General features: G+C 38.8%; 2 protein-coding genes across 12 annotated transcripts in view; one reads left to right on the top strand and one right to left on the bottom strand.

Moving 5' to 3' along the window:
• Positions 1–6587, top strand: part of MMP23B (matrix metallopeptidase 23B) — a 27608-nt gene extending 21021 nt beyond the window's left edge. For 3 of the 6 annotated variants that reach the window (XM_049816037.1, XM_049816019.1, XM_049816034.1), the window contains one exon: positions 418–3431. In XM_049816037.1, coding sequence (XP_049671994.1) covers positions 418–592 — 175 coding nt within the window. In that variant the 3' untranslated portion in view covers positions 593–3431. Of the gene's footprint in view, positions 1–417; positions 3432–4209; positions 4554–5940 lie in introns of those variants that run through there. The other 3 variants (XR_007507967.1, XR_007507968.1, XR_007507966.1) reach the window with 3 other exon arrangements.
• LOC126045142 (cyclin-dependent kinase 11B) lies at positions 3145–21420 on the bottom strand. Of its 6 annotated transcripts, none has more exons than XM_049815802.1 (21): positions 20922–21242; positions 20736–20835; positions 20500–20633; positions 19697–19812; positions 19046–19170; positions 18309–18447; positions 17603–17733; positions 16297–16419; positions 15020–15115; positions 14206–14334; positions 13334–13399; positions 12568–12743; positions 11725–11815; positions 9956–10077; positions 9507–9612; positions 8760–8881; positions 7716–7823; positions 6605–6721; positions 6192–6340; positions 4453–4642; positions 3145–3597 (listed from the first exon to the last, which is right to left on the bottom strand). In XM_049815802.1, the coding sequence occupies exons 3-21, from the start codon at positions 20608–20610 to the stop codon at positions 3505–3507; spliced, it is 2310 nt and encodes a 769-aa protein (XP_049671759.1). In that variant the 5' UTR covers positions 20611–20633; positions 20736–20835; positions 20922–21242; the 3' UTR covers positions 3145–3504. The 6 variants fall into 6 exon arrangements, with proteins under 6 accessions (XP_049671759.1, XP_049671792.1, XP_049671771.1 ...); XM_049815835.1 differs by having other exon boundaries at positions 12568–12737; XM_049815814.1 differs by lacking the exons at positions 20736–20835; positions 20922–21242 and adding an exon at positions 21372–21420.

The following is a 21420-nucleotide window of genomic DNA, read 5'->3' as shown; positions in this document are numbered from 1 at the left end:
AATCCAATTCATATATATAGCACAAAGATAATTCTTACCATCAAGTCAAATTCCCTGGCCCATATGCTGCAAAAAACAAGTCTTTGATTTACCCTTTTCAATTAATTGTTTGTTAGCTCTTACTAACATACAAATACATTCTTTCTGGATGTATCTATCTAAAACAGATAGGCTGAAGTCCATGAGTTAGTTTAGACTGAGGATCCAGATTCCCATCAACTTTCATTAAGATTCAAGCCCTGAAATGACTCAGGATAGTGCCCTGTTATAGCTGCCATGGTCTACCTGAAATATATAGTAAAACTTAACCTTGTCTTGTTAAAAGTCCCATCTGTGCTGTACATATTCAGCAAAACTTACATATTGCATTGTACTAGACATTTTGTAGTTTAATTTCTATTATTTTTCTTATGACAGCTGGTATAAAGATAAGGAGCTTCTGGAATACTCATATCCAGGTTATTTATCCTTAAATGAAGATCACATGAGCATCATTGCAAATGCAATCAATGAAGGAACTTATACTTGTATAGTAAAGAAAAAAGAAAGAATCTTGACTACTTATTCCTGGAGAATCAGACTGAAGCACTAACAAGGGCCCTGGACTGAGCACTTCAATTACTCCTAGTTCTGTTTCAAATTCAAAACATTTCTTTGGCATTTTATATTTAATCTCCAGTAGTGCAACTGAACTTCTAAAAATCAACTGCTTCCATACGTTGGACAAAAAAGACTCTGAGACTCAGTTACTGGAATGCAAAACTTTTCCACATTAGTTTTAATGATAAAGAATTTATCAAGTATGCTGTACAGAGAATTAAATTTTCTTTTTTTAAAAAAAAGTGTCAGATTTTGCAGTTAAACTATGTGGATCACTGTGGACTGCTGAAAAACAAGAACTTAACTCTTCATCAAACGAACGAACGGATTGATGGCTCAGGTATGTTGCAGTGGAGGCAGAGGTATTGTGGAAGGAAAATGACCGGTTGTACTCCGTAAGTGTTTTGCTGTTGTTTTTTTAGATCCTGGTGCATAGCAATAGAAGCATGTATAAAAAAAGTGTAAGACCTAATGTTACTTTTACTTGCCAGGAGGATGTAGGGTCACAACAAACCCTTTCTAATTACTCCATTCCACTTTTTGACATCTTCAGGTCAAGTATCCAGGGAATGTCTTCCCCCCCCGCAACCGTTTTCCTGTGGTTTGTATTTATTACTTGTGTAATCTTATCCCAATAGACTATTTACCTCCATCAGCAGCTCCTCATAACTTGTCCTTCAGGTGTCTGTTCAAGAAGCCTCTCAACTCCTTCAAGAGAGATGAGGTAATTTCCATCACTGTCCTCCCCCAGTCACCCAACTGATGAGGTAAATGTGCCATATCCAACAGGAAAATAGCATTAGTAGTGGTAGGCAAAGCCTATTGCACGCAAACATCTACAGTGGTGGAGCATTCATTTGCACAGTTAGGAATCCCTGACATTCATTACGTTTAGCCAGACCCTTACTTGTATTAAAGCAGCCTCCACTGGTCTTTTTCTTAGGTTCATCCTTTTTTAGTTGTCCTCTTAACCTCTTGAAACAAGTTTTTTCCTACTTAAAAGTACCAACAAAACTGCCACTCACACACTGCAGTATAGGTCAGCAGCCTAGGAAGACCACTGTATTAGAGCAGAAAGGCTCTATCAGTAAAATTCTCTTCTTGTTCTAGGACAGTTTTATCATCACAGTTAGCTAAGAGCACAGCATAGTATAAAACTTAAAAATGTGTCTTTGCATGGACAATTAAGCTCAGGATCATAAAAGGCAAGCACTCTATGCAAATATAGACAATTGAGACAAAATAAAAGCTGAGATGCAGTAACCAGACACTGTTGCACTATTCAGGGAGAGCCCTTTTACAAAAAAGAAATGGAGATTACATGTATCTCTCAACCGTATTAAATTTCCATTGCAATCCAGCATTAGGTTTTCTTTGTTTTACTATAACTATCCCAACTTAGATGAATAATTCTTTTTGTCAGGAACATGCATCTTCCAGCAACGTCCACGCTGGCTGCAACAATGCCAAGGAAGCTAGGAAGGAAATAATTTCACAGAGTGCAAGATGCATAGCACAGCTTGAAATAAATACAAAATATGCAGTCATATTGTAATCCTTTAGAGCCTAGTGCAGGCCATGGCAAAATGGTTCTCCTTTGCTGTACTCACTGGGATGTTGCAAAAACCCCCTGCTTTTCGATGGGTTATTGATCTCCACCTGTGAGGAATCTTGCTAAAATCAGGCATATTTCAGTTAACAGACTAGTAATAGAACTGTTTCTCCTTCAGTACTAGGCAATCAATCAGTCCTGAAGAGAAAATAGTTCTGTACTCCTCCACAGGAAAAACAACAACAACAAACCCTACTGGTTTCAAAATTTAACACAAGTTCAGAAAAACTCTTAAAATGTACTGAAATTGATAGAATGTTTATAACTTAAGTTAATCCTTTTACTGGACTGGTGCCGAGTTCTGATTGCAGGAATACTCCTGTTCCCAGAAAAGAATGATAGCATTATAAATCAGAGACTCAAAAGGATGTGATATTCCAACATGATTCCTCCGGTCTTTCATCTTATGAGCAAGGACTGGAATAGGGCATTATACAATCAGGAAAGCTAAGCTCTTCTTTTTATGGAAAAAGGGTGTATTTAAAAGAACTTTCTCTAGAAAATAAAGTTTCAAGCCTCCATATTAAATCTTTTTTGTTTTACAAAACAATAGAGTACTACTTTTGCACCAGTGCCATTGTAAATACACATATACAACGCATCAAACAGTGTTCAGCTCAGCAGTGCACCCAAAAATAGTGTCAGTGAGTATCGAGCCCAACCCAGCCTAGCTCTCTCCAAGGCACACAACAGGAAAGAAACCTCAGAACTGTTACGGTTTTTTGCCCCAACTATATTCAGACACATACAATTTACTTAAATTAAAAAAAGTTGTTTGTCCAAGCTGACAGTATGCTGTAATAGTGCCAGCACAGATCTGGGGAGCAGCAGGGTGGGGGGGATGGGGGGGATAATAAGTTTCCACTCTAGAAGACTTAATGCCACCAACAGCCAAGTTTGCTGCATGTGAAGAAATGAAATCCTTCACACTATTAAACAATTAAAAATGTATTTTAATTCTACAAATTTACAAGGAAAAACAACAAAACAAACCCAACAAAAAAACCCTAAAAATAAAACAGAAACTGTTCAAGGATTGTACTTCAAGTTTTCCTTTGTCAAATTTTGTAATGATCCTTGGCTTTTCAGGTTAATTCCAGTCCTCTAATGGAATGCAGCAGTTATACTCCACACCCAGCAAGAGCCTTTGAATCTGTGATGACATTTGACTTTTTTTTTTCCTGTGAAAAACATCTAGTTTCCCTGACGTGAAGAACAGAACTGGGGCACTCAGAAATCCACTCACATGAACAGTTCTTCTTTTTTTTTTTTCCTCCTCTTTCATGTTGAGTTTAAAACTTGAGGCTGAAACCAGGTCCTGCAGCAGATGCTCCTTGATTTGTGGTGGTCAGATGAAAACCTGTATCTTTCAGATCATCATCACCCTGTGAAAACCAATTACAATTCATTTATCAGTTAAGTGTCTGTGCAGATGCATTTGTCTCCAACACAAAAATCTAACCAACAACAAAATAATCAAAGTATCTCTAGAAGATGAGAAACAAACGTTTGATTTAGTAACATCATAGGTAAGGCTGATGCAGAGTGTTATTCACGATCTTTAAACGTTGCTATTTCAAAAGTTATCTTCTAAAGGCATCTCAAGTGTATTCCTGGTTTGTATATCTACTTTTGACTGCACATGCAAAAGACGAAAAAAATTTGTGAACACACTGTACAAATAAGCATAAACTATGCTTACTCAATGTCTGATGAAACATACTCTGCATACCCTCCATGTCAATTTTTATATCCTGAAAAATCGAGGCTAAATAAACTTTTAAGGCTACTGCATCTGTTCAATTGGGTGCAATAACTGGCATTTCATCTATGCTGAGACACAGAAATAGTAATAAATAGTTGATATAATTAAGGTACCTGAGACTGTAACATACTTAGAAGGCCATCTTTTTTTCAAGAAAGTGTAAAACAACGTACACTTTCAGAAGAAACATTGTCATGCGCTGTGATAAAACCAGGCATCATTTCTTTCTCAGATTATGTACTGAAATTATAATTCTGTGAATACAACAGTAATTGGACCTGCCCTTTGAAAAGGAACAGAGGGAAAGCTGGACTGCTGTAGAAGTGTTTTGCATGCAAGTACAGGTGAGTCTCAGGATCCCAAGCCCCAGAAGGCTAACCAAATGCAGCCCACGTGAACTTTTCCAAAATTAGGATGTGAACATGTCCGAGGACATCAGAAGTCTGTGGCAGTTGCATCCATCTGCTATGCTTACCAATTGACTATATCCAAGGCCTCCCTCAGGTGGGCGTGGGCTAGTACCACGTTTTACCCTTTGTTGTTCGCTTTTTGCCGGCCAGGTGGGAAACATGGAAGGGTCAATAGGAAGGGGAGTCTCTCGGAAATACTCGTGCTTCAAACCATCTTCAGCAGTAATTCTTCTGGCTGGGTAGTACGTCAAAAAGCTGAGAAGAATTTAGGAAGACAATGAAATAGGGAAGAAGAGACACAGAGAGGCAGAAAGGAGAAAAATTTTAGCCCCCAAATTATAAATTCTTCAGAAACACAATTTAGAATTTTCTGATTTTTAACAAAGAATTCTGTTAATGGATATGATTGCTAACATATGGGCAATCTAACGTAGCTAGCTAATTTTAAAGGCCTGCTTCTTACATGAACCTATAATTAATGGAACAGCAGCTAGAAGTACATATCAAAAGTAGCTTTTGTAGGAATCTGTTTACAGTGGTACAAATTGTTAAGACACCTCAGAACCTGTGAGTAGTCAGATATAGCTCCCAAGGGACCCGGGATGCTTCAATTAAAATATTTTACAATGCTGCTTTGCTTTTTAGAGAAGACAACTGAGATAATATTGATACACCACAAAATATTGTAATATAGTGTAACTTAACTGTACAACCTGTGGTTATTTTAAACCTTTCACAATACAGAAACATGTTTCTGTGCTGTACTATTCATCCTACCAAACAGTGTTTGGCCCTGTACATGTAATGAGTTCCACTGACTTACGACGTACACTTACTTGTGTGTTTCTGCATGTTCCAGACCCACATGAATACTACAGAATTGTCATTCTTACCCAGAATAATGGAGACATAGCCCTGTCATAACCAATTAAGACGTATACATGACAGTTATGTGATACCTATCTTTAGTAAGACAAGTTGTGCTTGGACCTTCTAAAAGGTTATCTAACTTCCAATAAATTATTCACAACTCATTCAAAAACCTGGAGCAGCATAATTCTTAAAAATTGGAAGGACTGAAAATCCCCCCCCTTAAAAAAAAAGTAGCGTGTTGGGTTTTTTAATTTAATTTTTTTAATAGAGATAAGGTCCAAGTAAGATCTGAAACTCATTGATTTCCACTACTTCACATCATGACATTTAAAAGCGGGGGGGGGGGGGGGGGGCAACGACACAAAAATCTCTCAAGTCATTGTCAGCCTTTTAAAGAAGAATGAATTGGAACGCAATCAAAATGCATCAGTAGTTAGTTAAAAGTACTGCCAGAACATCAGATGTAACAGAACTCATGAACTTTGAAAATCTAGGAAAAAACCAAGATTGCTGTTTTTCTAATTCTTTATATGATCTCTAGAATGTACTGCTTTTTTTCCTTTTTTCAACTGCAATTTAACAGGATCCATCAGCAAACTGCATGATAGCTGACTCACCACATAATTAAACATGACAGAATGAGCTGAAACTACTACTAAAACATTTTTCTGTTCTTCTAGGATATAGGTGTGCAAGAATAATCTCGGACTGAGGTTTAACAGCAGGTGTTAAGAACATGGTACACTGAATAAAGCTGTTGTGAGAGAGTGAGGAATAGCATTGCAAGGAATGTCACAAACTTCAAATGCATCAGCATGCTTTGACAAGGTTAAATGCAGTGAAATACCATGCTTCACTAGAAGTAATTTTCCACCACTATCAGAGCACAAGAACACGTTCTCCCAAGGATCCCCTAGAAGCTAGCACTTACTTGTTCATCAGATCAAACCCCTGATCAGAGAGGAGCGCTCCAAATCTCTTGCGTAGATTGTTATAGGGATATTCTGTGAATGTCATCTTCTTTACTGCTGGCAGCTCATTGTAACCAGGCCAGATTTTTTCGCTTGGAGTACCCAGATCCTGTAAATTAAATTATCTCCTCAATAAACTCATTCTAGAGTGCAACCCTTCTACTTATTCATTACACAGGTACAGGAGTTGATAAGTATCCAGAGAAAACAGACAAAACACAGTCTTAGCCTACTATAAAACAAGAATCAGATTAATAAGCCTCTTATTAAGGCTGAGTCTCCGTCAAAGAGCAATAAGCACTTTTAGTTTCTTACTACTCTAATTTACCTGTCTCTAAAACTAGTCAGAATGCAAAGGCATTAAAAAAATTACCTTAAAAACTTTGTTAATCTGGTCAATTTCTGACTTCCCTGGAAACAGCGGTTTCTGCGTTAACAGCTCTCCAAATATACACCCTACCGACCACATGTCTATCGCCGTTGAATATTCCTGAAAAGAAGGAATATATTATACCTTATAAAATCAGTAAGATACTTTAACCGAGTTGTTTGGGGGGAGTGGGGTGGTGGTAGTGTTGTTTTGGTTTGGGGTTTTATATGGGGTTCAGTTTAGTTTGTTTTATTTTCTTCAGGATTCTACCACTCTGAACAGAACACATACAGTCATTCCAATACCGAAGGCACAGGTCTCAACTGTTTAAAAGTTAGTATTACTGTGAATTACGAGTAATACTCACATACACAAATACTTCAGGATGAAACGTGCAAGTCTCCACAATGCTATTTTCTTTTTCACTCCCAGAGCATCACAACTAGCAGAGCATTCTAACTTGCCCTCTCTTTCACAGAGATCCTTAGCCCTTATTTTGCCACAACAGCAATCTCAGGTTACAGGCACAAAAGCTGGTCTCCACGGTACACCTCTTCTCTTAAACGTAACCATACAAAACCATCTTTGAAAGGTAGCGTAGAGCTTCTTTTACCTTTGCACCCATTTATTTTGGTAGTAGTGGAATATTTTTTTCCCAGCATGGTCCTTTGTCATGGAAGCCCTACAGAACCCTACTGATTTCATCCAAATTTTGGTTATGAGACAGGTAATCAGTAGGGAACATTGCCAGAATGTTGCCAATACCTTGTTCTGCTCTCAGGTGTCACAAATTTTAAACTAAGATTAAAAAAATAAATTTAAATCCAGCCGCCTAAGATGACAGTGACCGTTTGCACCAATCCATGAGAAGTTCAGCAGCACTACCACATCAGCATTCTAAAGGAGAAAAACTCAAACCTATCACCCACCTTCCGTCTGTGGAAGATGGAAACTTTTTAGCTGTGTTATTAGGAAAAACAATACTAAAGATTTAGAATTTCTACCTCTAAATCAATATAAATCAAGCATACTCATGCTTTGTTTATAAATTATAAAACAAAGTTAGTCTGAAGAGTCATTCCTCTAGCAGCCAGAGGGACAAGGAGAAACGTACCTTAGCTCCAAGCAGCAGCTCCGGAGCCCTGTACCAAAGCGTCACCACCACTGGCGTGTAAGGCTTCAGGGGAGATCCGTATTCTCGGGCTAGACCAAAATCTCCAACCTAAATGAAAATTGGTAATCAGCAATATTTCCAACATTGACCATACCATTTACTATCAGTGCTGGTATGCGTTGGCCATGTTGGCTATTGCAAGCCTTCCAGCCTTCAAAAATAGCCACACAGAATACAGTGTTTCTCAATCACCTTCTTTGTCTTTTTTCCACTCAAGGGAAAAAAACATTTCTCCCTTCCTGAAGCCAAGTAGGAGTTCCTGTTATTGATCACCTTGACAGAAAGCTTATATGGCAGGGGAAAACAAAACAAAACAACAATAATAGATGGTAACTTCAACTTTGCGAGCAAGAAAAAAAAATTCAAAGTCCAGTTTGCCTGAGAAAGGGAAAGGCTAAAAATTTAAATGTTATGTCCTGATCCTATTATTACTGCTCTTCTCTTAGATTTTTGTAAGAAGTCAATGAAAGGTTAGATAAGATTTTTAAAGTATGCAACTTTTTTAAAAGATGTTTTCTTTGTAAAGAGAATCTCCATCTCCACCAGTAACTCTACAGTTCAGCACTACTACAGAGATTTATATTCTTTATTAAGCCTTACAATCTCTCAAGTTGAAAGAGCAATCCTAGTTCAAACACTACATTGCTGATATAGGAAAAGTAAATGACACTGTCATGCATATGGTATGCTGCATCACCAGGAAGAGAACAGTGTTCAGGCTTCTAATCACGCTATAAAGAATTCAGTATTCACTAGACCATGCTTATTTTGTCACGTCCTAACACAAATCTTACAGCTGTGGCAAGGCAGTCTCTTTAATAGTAATGTTCACTCTTTCAGAACTGTATGTTTTACCAGCCACATCTCATACCTCTTAAAGATTAATGCACAACATTCTATCCAGCCCTTGACATAGCTATAATGCAGTGTAATTCTGCAATACAAGCTTTTTCATAAGTGTGGTATATTTAATGTAATTCTTACTTTTAAAATGCCTGAATGACTGAGCAACAAGTTGGAGGTTTTCAAGTCTCGGTGAAGTATCCAGTTGTCGTGAAGATGCTTGACTCCTCGCAGTAACTGAATCATCAAGGTTTTCACTTCACCTGAAATGATAAAAAGAAGCCAAATGCATTTAAGAGAATAAATCTTTATAAATTTTTGTTTGTTTGTTTTGTAGAACAGGGAAGGGGCAGGGGGAAGAAAAGAGATGTCAAGTTAAAAGCACAGTACAGACTGCACCATAAAAATATGTCATGGAACAAGAGCAGGTAAACCTAGAGAGCTGCCAATAAAGCAAAATTTAATTTGGATAGCTGGAATGCATCCAAATAATACTCAGAAATTAATGCCTCTCAAAAACATAGAAAGCAGCCAAAATTAAAACCCAGTGTTTCTTTTTCAGTTTAGCACAGGCGAAACTCCCTCAATTTCACACCTGAACCTCCACTTCACCCTAAGCATGCAAACTGGATTCATCAGCCAAGTATCACTACAAATATCAGCACTCCCAGCCTACAATCCTATCTTGGCTTGTATCAGTAAAATCAGACCGAACAGAGAAAAAGCAATGAAGTCTCTGTTCCAAAGAACAGTCACAGGACATTCCAAGGCAATACACATCACCGTACAAAGCCAGTTCTCTGATGTCAGTACAGCCCAAAGACACTGAGGTTTGTGTTGGCCAGTTTTCCAGTTTTGAGAATTATAGAAGACTATGGCAAACAGTACCTGGTAGAAATGGTTGCTTCATTGTTTCCATCAGACTCTTGAGATCATGTTCTACGTAGTTCATTACAATATATATTTTATCCATATTGCTACCTACAACAATTTCCTAAAACACAGAACAAATGATCAAAACAAGCACACAGTATTTAAAAAGCATGCAAAAATGAACTTTAGAAATTTACTGGCAAGAGAATAAATGGAGCCTGACAGTGGTAAAATCCATAGAAAATGTTATTTTTCTATGGAAAAAAAACCCCAAACAGATCATTTTGCAAAACATCAGATTATGTAGGGACAAGTAATGTCTATATAGTTTTACAGGTAATATACAACTGTTTACAGAAACCAGCTCTGCTACAAATGCTAACATTTTTATAAGGCATTTTAAAAGCCAAGAGGCAGTATTTCAAGAACAAAAATGCTTTTGAAATAGAAGACTGTGGCCTTACTCTGACAGTGACAATATTTAGATGTTGTGCTTTCAGAATAGTATTTATTTCTCTCAGAGAAGTAATGGGAAAGCCTTCCTTTTCCTTTTCCATTTTCAGTCGTTTCAGAGCCACAATTTCATCTGCAAAGAAAACAGAATTATTAACTGCAGATTTCCCATCACATAGCTAATAAAATACATGTCAAGAGGTCCCACAGTCTTCTGTCACTAATTTAATTTATTTGAATGAAAACTGTTACTCAAGACATTATGTTGAACCAAGAAGCAGTCAGTCTCACATTAGCAAAGTAAAAACAAACACACACACACACACACACACACCCCCCGCCAAGATTGCCAAGTTTAAAGAATAAAATCCAAAACAACAATCCAAAAGCTGCATCACGGATTTTAGTGTAGTGTATTCCAACTCTCCTGGGAAGAAACTAAAGAAAAAGTATATTTAATTCTGAACTTCTCACCATAGTTAGGAAAATAAGACAGCAGACAGAAATGCCTCAAATGCAGTTATACAGTTTACCTCTGTTTAAAGACCCAACTTGAAACCAAGGTGCTATTCAAAACATCACTGAAGTGAATCATTTAAATACATCTGTTTTTTGCATGATACTGTGGAAATAATGGTTATGTCAGCCTCAGAGCAGACCTCAAGACAGAGAAGGAAAATTAAAACAAGCTCATGGTAGTTGTCCAGTAAACAAGTGAACTCAGAGAAACCACAATGCCAGCTGTATATTTCCACTCCCCAAAGGAGACCAAACAGTCATATTTTTCTGAAATAAACAGAGGAACCAGAATTTAAACCTGTCACCAAAATCACAGCTTGTCAGTTGGAACCTGAGAATAACCCTAATTTCTGTCTAGGTCTGCTTTGGAACATAGTTCTTTTCACAAGCTCTCTTTGCCTTCTGCCAACTCTATTTAAAACTGCAGATATTTAATTTACTGTGCTACAGTTCCCCTTGAAAATGAGCAGCTTGTATCGCTAGTGATGGCAACATTACAGGGAAACCGAGGTCAGAGCCAAAAGAGCAGATCATATCTTGCTGTGCATTATCTTTTTCCGGGAGGGGGGGGGGCTGCACTAATATCACTATTTTTGTTAAACTGTCAAAGCAAGTACTTCTTTCACTTGAATAATCACTATGGAAGAGGGACATACAAATGACTTGATCATTGGCTCTTGTACCATTCATAGGAAATGCAACAATTTCTTCAAGACGCTTGCCATTACAAACCAAATAAGCAAAGAGATTGAGTTTTAAAAATATTAAATCCACTTGTATACGCAAGAAGTGGTTTTCTGAGAAGGAGATCTAAAAATGAAGAGTGACGTTTCTTTCTACAACAAAATGCTGCAGTATATACTCACTGCACACCAGCCGCTGCTTTTATAAATTCTCTAATTGGTTGCTGTGCTTACAGTGACGCCTGGTGGAACGCTTTTATCAAATTTTGAAAACCTCCAACCCAGCAACTATCTACAGCAGATCTTAAGCCAGAAATAACTGCCTTTTGAGTCAGAAACTGAAATCGTGTTCGTTGTTCTACGTCACCATGGCCAAAACAGAGATTACTTGTGAACTCAAAGAGCTGGAAGTGAAGCCTTTATGTCAAAGTCCACATCCTATTAAAAAGCATAAATTATTCTTAATAAAGTATTTTAGACAGTTTTTGTTCATCAATGAAAAATGCAGAACTGTAATTTGCATACAACTGCAGCCCTAAATACCATGAAGATAACAATTGCAGACCGCTTATACTAACCAGTCTTCTTGTCTTTTGCTCTGTACACTACACCATATGTTCCTTCTTCAATCCTGTTCAAACACTGAAATTCCTCCACGCTACGACATCCCTGAAAAAACAGGAAGACAGACAACATTTACTCCTCCAGCATCTGGGGGAGGGTTTTGCTTGGGTTTTTTTAAGATGACATACGGTAAACTTCAGCAACTTCACAGGAATAGTTAAAATTTACCAAGATAATTCCACAATATGGCTACACCATGTAAGAAAAGGATCTTTGGGGTTTATTTTTACTTGGCTCTCTAAAGGAATCCTGGACAGAGTCTGTGTCTTAGTAGGCTAAGTAAATTATTTCACAAACTCTTCACTCATTCACTTTTACACAGAATAAACTGAAATTTCTGCCACAACGGCAAAGGCAGCAACTCAGCACCTTAGACTGATACCTTTTACATAGTTCAATTAATAAGAATATGCTTTCTCTTCGTGTTTCTACGCTTTGCTGCTGGCTACAAAAAGAATAACCACCCATCAGTTTATTTTCATGTTAACAAAACTCTTCTCTCAAGTATCTATTTTCAGCTAGCAATACCAAGATATCAGAGTATCAAATGTAGTATTAAATTCTTATCTATATCTAAAAGAGTAATCTCATTTTTTCTCCACGCACATTCCTTCCTTGTCAAAAAAAAGACAGCAGTATTTCACACAGAAATGCGTATTTTGTGGCACTGAGTTAGCAAGGCATATTCTGCCCATAAAATATCTCGTGCACAAATATGTGTTTACGATGTTAACAAAGCAGCTAGGGAAATCCATTTGCCCGTGATATTCTCGAGCATCCTTTAAGTGATCCTCTACCTGAAGTGCAGGAAGATACTTAGGAAGCTCTTGTTTCAATTCAATGGGGGAGGAAGCTGGTGAGTCAGGAATATAGTCTCCTTCTGTCATTGCATTGGAATGAGGGGTACCCTCCCCTACTTCCTCCTCTTCTACTTCGCTTCCTGCTGAATCTCGGTCAAACCTCGACTCTGTAACTTTAAAAGTCAGAATCAGTCGTGGAAAGAGGGAGCCATCTGGAACAATTAAGTTCAGCTTTAGACAAGTAAGGGTAGTGAAACACTGATCACCACACGAGATCTTATGCAATATAAGTTACTGTAACAGAAAAGATCAATGAGAAGCCTAATTTCTCCTCTTTGCAGAGATAATGCTTTCAAGAACTTTCCAGTCATGTGCGTACAATTTCCAATGTTAAATACAGCATGTCATAAAAATAAATCTTTACACTAACAGAATGAAAGAGAAAACTGACCCAGTGTATTGGGTCCTTCTGATTGCAAGGCTTTTTTGATGAGAGGACAGGACAAGAGACCCAAATGAAAAAGAAGGAAACATTAGCTCAGTAGAGTAGGATCTGATTTCCTCTAAACATAGACCCTGCAACAGATTTCAAGGAATTTCCGATTCTGACATGAGAATGACCAAATATAAGATGCTTTAGAATGCTGGCAGAACTGTAACAAGAAATACATTTAAAATATTTCTAAATACTTGTAGAAATAGATTTTTTGGCTGCAAAAGTTCAGCGAAACACTTCTTTAAATATTCAGTATTTGCATTGTACCAACTGGGATGTGGTTTCCATTTTCCCGTTCCTCCTCTTCACTCATCTCTTCTTCGCTCACCTCTTCTGCAAAACAGAATCAAGTTCAACTGAATAAACTCAACACTTCTGTAGTTCCTTGTAAGGCAGATCACTACTGACATGCTTTTCTAACTTGCCAGGCCTTCTTCGCTATCTAATTAGTGATGTCATACTCCTGTTTCACTTGGAAAGCAAATGCTTCCCCTAACACAACAGAAGTGCACCTTTCAGCTTCCAACAGGGAATAATACAATTCTTATCAATTATCTGGGAATTTGGGGATGGGGGCAGGTGAATAAATTAAGTCAGGAAACTTATGAATATTTGCTTATTAACTGTAATCAATTTTAAAGAAAAATACCCAGCCATCAGAGCATGCTTTTAATTACAAGAATGGCTGTAAGTAGACTTATTTACTAAACCTTTTTTTATGTTCATTCACTTGTATTGGCATGAAAAAAATCTGAAATTTGCAACTCAAAATAATTCAAAATGACAGAGACATGTGTATTTCACCACCCCCCAAATAAGTGCAGAATTGTTCTCTACAGAACACATTTGTTGTGTTACAAAATTACTTAAACTGTTAGCCTTACACCATTTAAAAAACTGAAAGCCATTTTTGTCTTCCTAATCTGGCTTCTTAGACGAGTAATTGGTATTACCTCTATATAAAACGATATGAATATGACTTGTACTTGTTTTTTTCTTTTTAGTTATCTTGACCTGTGAGGTCTCAGCCTATCCTAGACTAAGAGAAAAGGAAAATGTTCAAATAAAACAATACAGAAAGAGAAACAAAAAAAAAAAATCATAACACACCATTCTAGGACCTGCATTACGTTACTCACCAGCTGACTGCTCAGACACTTCCTCAGAATTGCTTCCCGTCTCCTCCTCCTCCTCCTCTTCCTCTCCCTCTTCCTCAGAACCTTCACTGCTAGACTCTTCCTCCTCTTCTTCTGAGCCTGATCCAGATTCTGTACAGGAATAATCAAACACATAACTAAGTAGGCACACGCTCTAACAACAGTGTTTCCTCAAGAGACAACTGTACAATTGTCGTGGTTTAACCCCAGCCAGCAACTAAGCACCATGCAACCGCTCACTCACTCCCCCCGCCCTGCCCAGTGGGATGGGGGAGAAAAATTGGGAAGAGAAGTAAAACTCATGGGTTGAGATAAGAATGGTTTAATACAACAGAAAAGAAGAAACTAATAATGATAATGATAACAACTAATAAAATGACAGCAGTAATAATAAAAGGATTGGAATATACAAATGATGCACAGTGCAACTGCTCACCACCCGCCGACTGATGCCCAGTTAATCCCGCCCCCACTCCCCCCAGTTTATACACTAGATGTGATGTCCCATGGTATGGAATACCCCGTTGGCCACTTTGGGTCAGCTGCCCTGTCTGTGTCTTGTACCTCTTCTCGTGCCCCTCCAGCCTTCTTGCTAGCCGGGCATGAGAAGCTGAAAAATCCTTGACTTTACACTAAACACAACTTAGCAACAACTGAAAACATCAGTGTTATCAGCATTCTTCTCATGCTGAACTCAAAACATAGCACTGTACCAGCTACTAGGAAGACAATTAATTCTATCCCAGTTGAAACCGGGACAACAATTAATTACATCTACTAAATTGCATTTAGGCACCTGATGAAGACTCTGCCGAGCTGGTTTTTCTCTCACTGTCACTGATGTCTTGCAAGTCTGAAAGAGGATCTCTCTCTTCTGGTTTCTCTTCTTTTACTGTTGGAGACCATCCAAATTAAAAACAGGGTGCTGACTGAATATCACTTCTACTTGTAAGACTCTGAATACCCAGATAACTGCTTTACTTTCTCTGGTCATTAAATTGGTGCTAAACATTCTGTATTGGAAATACAGAGCACTAAAAAAAAATTTCACACTCTGCTCAAAAGACAAACAACTTTTCTGAATTGCAGTGGGGCAGGATCAACAGCCAAAACCGTGGAATATTGACCTTTTGTTTTTCAAACATGATATATGCCTAAGCCCCTCTAAGTGTAATTAAAAAAAAAAAGAGAAAAGGTAAAAGTAACATGGTAACAAGTACCACCACAACACAGTCTCACTAATGTGTGCGCATACAGCGCTTACTATCAGTTCCTACTATTCTAATGCAGTCCCTCTGGACCACCATGAAATAGCACGTGTGAATACCTGTTGATAGATTGGACAGCACCTTCACAGGACTTACTGCCTGCCTCCACCTGGCATTTCAGCTGACTACATTCTGCAATCAGCTTACTTGAAACAGTTACACTTATTTTTACCACTACACACATTAACAAGGCAGACACAGAGCTTTTCTTCTTTAAACAAAGACACTTTTATGTCAATTGTGCAAGTTCTCTACTCACAGTTAGGACCTTCTAGGCATGGGAAGGACCATTTTCTGGCTTAGAAAACAAAATACTGCCTTAAGCATTCATTTTCTTCTACCAGATGACAATTACCAGTGATGCTTCAACTATATTGACCCCTGTAAGGTAACTTTTTAAGGTAGCTTAGTTGCTAATAATGAATCCAACTGGAGCTAGTGTAAACAATCCCTTTTTAATCTGCAAGGGAATTAAGCTACAAAATTTTAAAAACGCAGTCAGCTGCTTCTTTCATCATTGAATGAAGTAACTCACTTTGAAACTTTTAAAATTACTTCTCCTACTACTAAAAAGGAAAGATTCATTCAATGTCGCTTACACAATCACCTGCAAAACCAGCATTGCTTTAGAAAAGTACCTATGTGTATGTCCGTAAGTATTCCAGAGTTATGCCACCATGACTGAAGTGGACAATACTTTCAATAGAGTACCAGGGATATAAGTTTACTACTAAAAATTAAACGCTACCCAAGAACAGCTCCTCCTAGCCCCCAGGCAAAGATATTATGAAGTGGCAAATGCTACCTGGTTTCCTGCTCTCTCCTTGCTCAAGCTTGTCTCTTTGCTGTCGTAATGGGCTGCGACTCCAGGGTCTCATTTTTACTTTGTCTCCATATTCTTCCCTCACTGTTCTATGGTGTGCAGAAACTAGTGAAAACAAAACCGGAAGAAATCGTTACATCTCCCTGCCCTAATTAGAAGACTTCTCTGTCTGCCACAACCACCTGCTTTGTATACTTTTCATTTTTCCTTACAAACTAAAGGGTAATGGGAAGGAGCGGAAGTGGAATCTAACTATATGTAGCAGAATAAAGGACTATGATTTCCTTCATGCACAGTAAAATATGGGTTTGTACTACTTAGAGAAAGATGCTGCCATACTTGGGAAACAGAAGCAAGATCCCCTATGTACTACACAATAAACAGCCTGAAACTAAGGCATTAATGCCAGAGAGAGAAGTGGACAGACCAGGAGGATACATGAAGGAATAAAACCAGCTAAGGTTTCGAAGGAGCTGACAGAACACTTGGAGCAATAAAAAGAACCAAAATGAAACGCTAGATAGATTGAGCCATAAATACCAAGCACAAAAAGGAGCTGTTCCATATGAACTGAATTAGAAAGACTAGCAATAAATATGGCTGCTTCTGCTACTCTTGAACAACCTTTGTCACCTGATCACAAGAATGGGCTCTGACTTTTACCTCTGAAACCTGGGACAAACAGAGATCCTTTATCCAAAATTATCTGAATTTAGATTGCAAGTATCTGATATGCTATGAGGGAAAGTGAGGGTTCATGTGTAGAATTTAATTTAAATTGCTCAGTTATCAGATCTTCCCCACTCAACTCTCACTACAGCCTTTTTCATGGTTGGAGTACTTACACAATCTCTCTCCCTCCCTTGGCAATCTATTTCCCCAAATCCTTAAAACACTTAATTTTGAGATTTCAATCTCCATCAAATTGGATTAGACTCAGCTAAAGAGCTCAGAAGCGACTGGGATCATGATGGATACACATGCACGCACAGAGACAACGTCAATTATGTAAATCTTGTTTCTACAGAAAACCAGACTAACCGAAAGAGGCAAAGAAAGACTTACTGACTAATGAATATGCCGTGATATTTAAGGCATATGATATTGATTTATTTCCCTATGTAGAACTTGATAGATTTTTTAATTCCCTCCCACGTAGAAGGCCCCCCAGCTTTAATTTTCTTAAATTCTGGCACTGACCTAAGTAAAAAAATGCTTTCTACATCTCCATTCCACTATTGTGTCAGCAGACAGTAAGCCCAAACAACATTTATACAGAGATAGTTACCTTCTCTTCTGGCTTCCCGTTCCTTACGTCTTTCTTCAGCTCGCCTTTCTCGTTCTTTTTGCTCCCTTTGTTCTTTTTGCTGCTCTCTAATTTTTCTCTCTCGTTCTCGCTCAAGTTGCTCCAGACGATCTCTAGAAAAGAATTATTTTTTGTTACGTTACAGTTCCCTACAAATTCAGCTTACGAAGTAAAGGAAAACTGTTTTGCTACAACAAACTACCAGGCCATTCAATTGCATTAGCAACAATACCACTGACCGTGTATTAGTCAAAAATGTACATAGCTTTTCAGCTGATCCTTTAAAAACAGCATTTCAAAGATAAAGACCGTGAGCTCTAAAACACATTAGCTTCTCCACCCTTATTAGGGTTTAAACAGAAATTAAGCAAGTTCAGTTAATAAATCCCAATACTATGCAAATCTGGTTCACGCTTTTTTTTTTTTCATTATAGTAAAACACTGGCAATGAATTCACCTAGAAACACCTGTTGTAATGAAGCCACTTACAAAAGGTAATTAAAGTCAACAACACATTCTCATTAGACGACACGTTCACAAGAACATGGCACTAGCATTAGACCTTACAAGATTTTGCTCTGGATTTTTTTTGCCATTTCAAAACAATGAAAAGTCAGAGACAGGTTTAGAGAAATAAGCTGCTCATCTCTTTGTTGGTTTGTCACAGGGGAAGGAGGGATGGATGTACCTCTCCCTCCTGGAATGCTCCCTTGCCATTTCTCTCCGTTTCTGTCTTTCCCATTCACGACGGGCTTTATCCTGCTCTTCTCTATGTCTCTTCCTACGCTCATGTTCCCGTTCTTTCTCTTTCACTCTGGCATGTTTCCCTAAACAAACAAAAATGAATTTTGGAGTGTTACTATTCAAAATACTTCACGCTCCTATTTTTAAAAAGCAAAACTATAAAGGATGAAACTTATGGTAACCTATTTTCATGTTTTCTGTTATTCAGAAATTCTTAACGGAAAAAATCCCTGATCTGAAAGGGTGTTGGAAAATTAGAAGAGTGTAAGATCTTGCACAGATACTTGCATTAAAAACAGAAAAGGGCTGTTAGTAACAGGAACACAACATGAATGTTTCTAGAAAGGATATTTTTTCCTTTACGGTCAGATACAAAGATCATAGCTCAGCCCACACAGTGAAGCCAGAAAGAAGCTTAACAGACTTCAAAGAGTAAAAGTAGACTCTATGTCCCTGTCCCAAAGTGATTACTGTCGTCTCCAACACGTATATACCCCATCATTCCCATAAGGGCATTAAACATAATCAGAGAAATAATACCAGTTTAAAATTCCTTTGTCTTATCCACCTGACATGTTTTCCTTAGTTTGCAGTTATTGTTATTTACTCTCCATACAGTGCCTGTTTGGCTTCACCTCGAGCAGCTACCAGAAGTGTTATCCAAATGTATTAATAAACAACCTTCTGCTGAATGACTACGATGTCTACGTTTCTCTTTCCTCTTCTCATCTTTTCTATGATGGGTTTTTTCTTTCCGTGACATTTGCTGTGGTGGTTTTATAGCCAAGGAATCATCTTCTTCTCCTCTAAAACACAAGACAAATTAATAAACTGAGGAAGGTTACATGTACTGTCAAACAGACTGTGTGTTACTTCTGCTTTTCTCCATTTTGAAAAGAATGCATTTTTTCCTATTTTATTATTTTATATTACAGTTCATTTCCATAATACCCCTGAACCAAGCCATTAACAGTACATCACAGGAAATCACAGTCACATAGATGAGAAGCTAAGCTATTATTATATGCACACTTTTAATACACAAGCAAACCAAGGATGACTTAAGCGCTGAAGAGAACTCAGCAGGCCTGCTTCAACTGCATCTTGAGCAAAATATTTTATTACTAGGTAGTGGCCAAAATTGGAACACAATACACTGTTAAGCCTTAATCAGTACTTCAAAAAGATATCCTGGCATGTTCTATGGACAGGAGATGGCTAAAGAAGTTAAACTTTCCCCCTTCAGTTACTTTTAAACCCTACTCTCAGTACTTCTAAAGGTTCATTTCAGTAACGCTTCCTAAAGCAACAAGGTTATTCTCTTATTCTTACCTGTCTTCCATCGAGTCTTCCCTCCTGTAAGGTGAATTTCTGATTGTTATTTCCATGCGATGATCTCTCAACTCCCCCTCTTCAAGAGAATCCCGCTTTGAATCCCTATCATCTGACTGTGATAGAAACACAAGAAAAAGCAAAAAGAAAATGCAATTAATTTTTATGTCACAAAATGAAAAAATCTAAACAGTACTCAACTCTTCCATTCCTGGCTCAAAAGCCATCCTCAGCTAGTCACACCGGTAAAGTACACTAACTTATGAAGCAGAGATTTCATAGCTGTAAGCAGCCAAATGCAGTTTGATTGCAATTATAGCTGAACTTCTGTAAATTCAATGTAACTAGACAAAATTAAACAATGATTAAAGAGGACTGCATTAACTATTGGGTTTTTTTCTCCAAAAGAATGTTATTTTGTACATAGTTGTACAAAACCAAATAGTAACATAAAAGCTATTCAAGAACAATTATTTAAACCCATTCTTCTAAAAAAAAATCTTTGAAAGGCTGTTACTCGAGCTGCAACTTCCAGTTAACCACATCAATTTATTTACCTTTTCTAACCAATAACTATGAAACAAAGCACAGCATACAGCGTGAGGCCAATGAGATCTCAGCAAAGCATCGTATTTTTGTCATACTTTCGAATTAGAGATCACACACGAAACATGCATAAGAGCACAGCGGAATTCCACTGACAAACAAGGCAAAAAGCCTTGTTCTCATCAGAAAATGAGGGTACAGGCACCGAAGGTCCGCAGGTTTCATTAGAAATGCTTGTAGACCAGAGGGTAGCTTACATTTTTCATACGTTTTATCTCTGCCTTCTCTTCTTGCTCCTTCCTTCGTTTTTTTTCCTGAAGAATTTCATCTAAAGTTTTCACTTTCCAAGAATCCTTTTCATCACCCATTTGAGTTAAAAAAAAAAACAACTCTGAAAAAGAACACGACGTTAATGCAACCTACACCAACTACGCAGTCCGACACAGCTATGCCTATTTTACGCTGACTCTTTATACGCAAACGCTTAATATACCATCTTCAAGTATGGTCAAGCGGGACTTGACTTGCGCTGAACCGGGAAAGCCCGTTTTAAACGTAAAAGCGCACACGGACTTTACTACGAAGGTGGGGACCTGTTGGAGTAAAACGAAAACCCCGTCTATAAACAAGGCCCGACGTCTCACCGCTGAGAAAAACGCAGAGGGGGGACTGTACGCACCGGCCTGTCACGTACAGCTCCGGTACCGGGAGGGTGACGAGAACACGCCGTTCTCAGTGGGGACGGTCACGGCCTCCTGCCCCGCCGCCGCTCGCTCCCACCGGCCGGACCCACCTCGGCCTCCTCCTCGACCGCACCCCGGGGCCGGAGTCTGCCCGGCCCCAGCGGCCCTGGGGGGGTCGCGATAAGGCCAGCCTCGCTGACCGCACCCCGCCGCCCGTTTTTTCTCCTCAGAAAACGGTTTCACCTGCGGCCCCACCTCCGCCCCGGCTGGCGCCTCGGCCCCGCTCCCGCTCAGCCCCGCGCCGCGGCCGAGACGGCACCGATGAGGCGCACGGACCGGCCGGGTCCCCCCACCCCACCCCGGCCGCGCTGAAACGGCGGTGAAGGAGAAGAAGATGGCGCCGCGCTCCCGCCCCCCCGCCCGCCGCGGGAGCCGGGCCCACTCACCGCCGCCGCTACCGGAGACTGGGACGAGTAGCGCGGGACAAACGCGCCA

This window comes from Accipiter gentilis, chromosome 1 (assembly GCF_929443795.1).
Source record: "Accipiter gentilis chromosome 1, bAccGen1.1, whole genome shotgun sequence".
Taxonomy (NCBI): domain Eukaryota; kingdom Metazoa; phylum Chordata; class Aves; order Accipitriformes; family Accipitridae; genus Astur; species Astur gentilis.
The sequence above is the reverse complement of the archived record's forward strand: the minus strand, read 5'-3'. Positions and strand labels throughout refer to the sequence as shown.

Bases quoted from the DNA above. Each gene is read 5' to 3' on its own strand.
- LOC126045142 (XM_049815814.1), bottom strand. From the start codon at position 20,610: ATGGGTGATGAAAAGGATTCTTGGAAAGTGAAAACTTTAGATGAAATT. The intron at 14,335-15,019 runs GTGCCTAAATGC...ATTCCTGTACAG, and splicing joins CTCGGCAGAGTCTTCATCAG to AATCTGGATCAGGCTCAGAA. The intron at 11,816-12,567 runs GTAGAGGATCAC...CTGTTTTTTCAG, and splicing joins AGTATCTTCCTGCACTTCAG to GGATGTCGTAGCGTGGAGGA.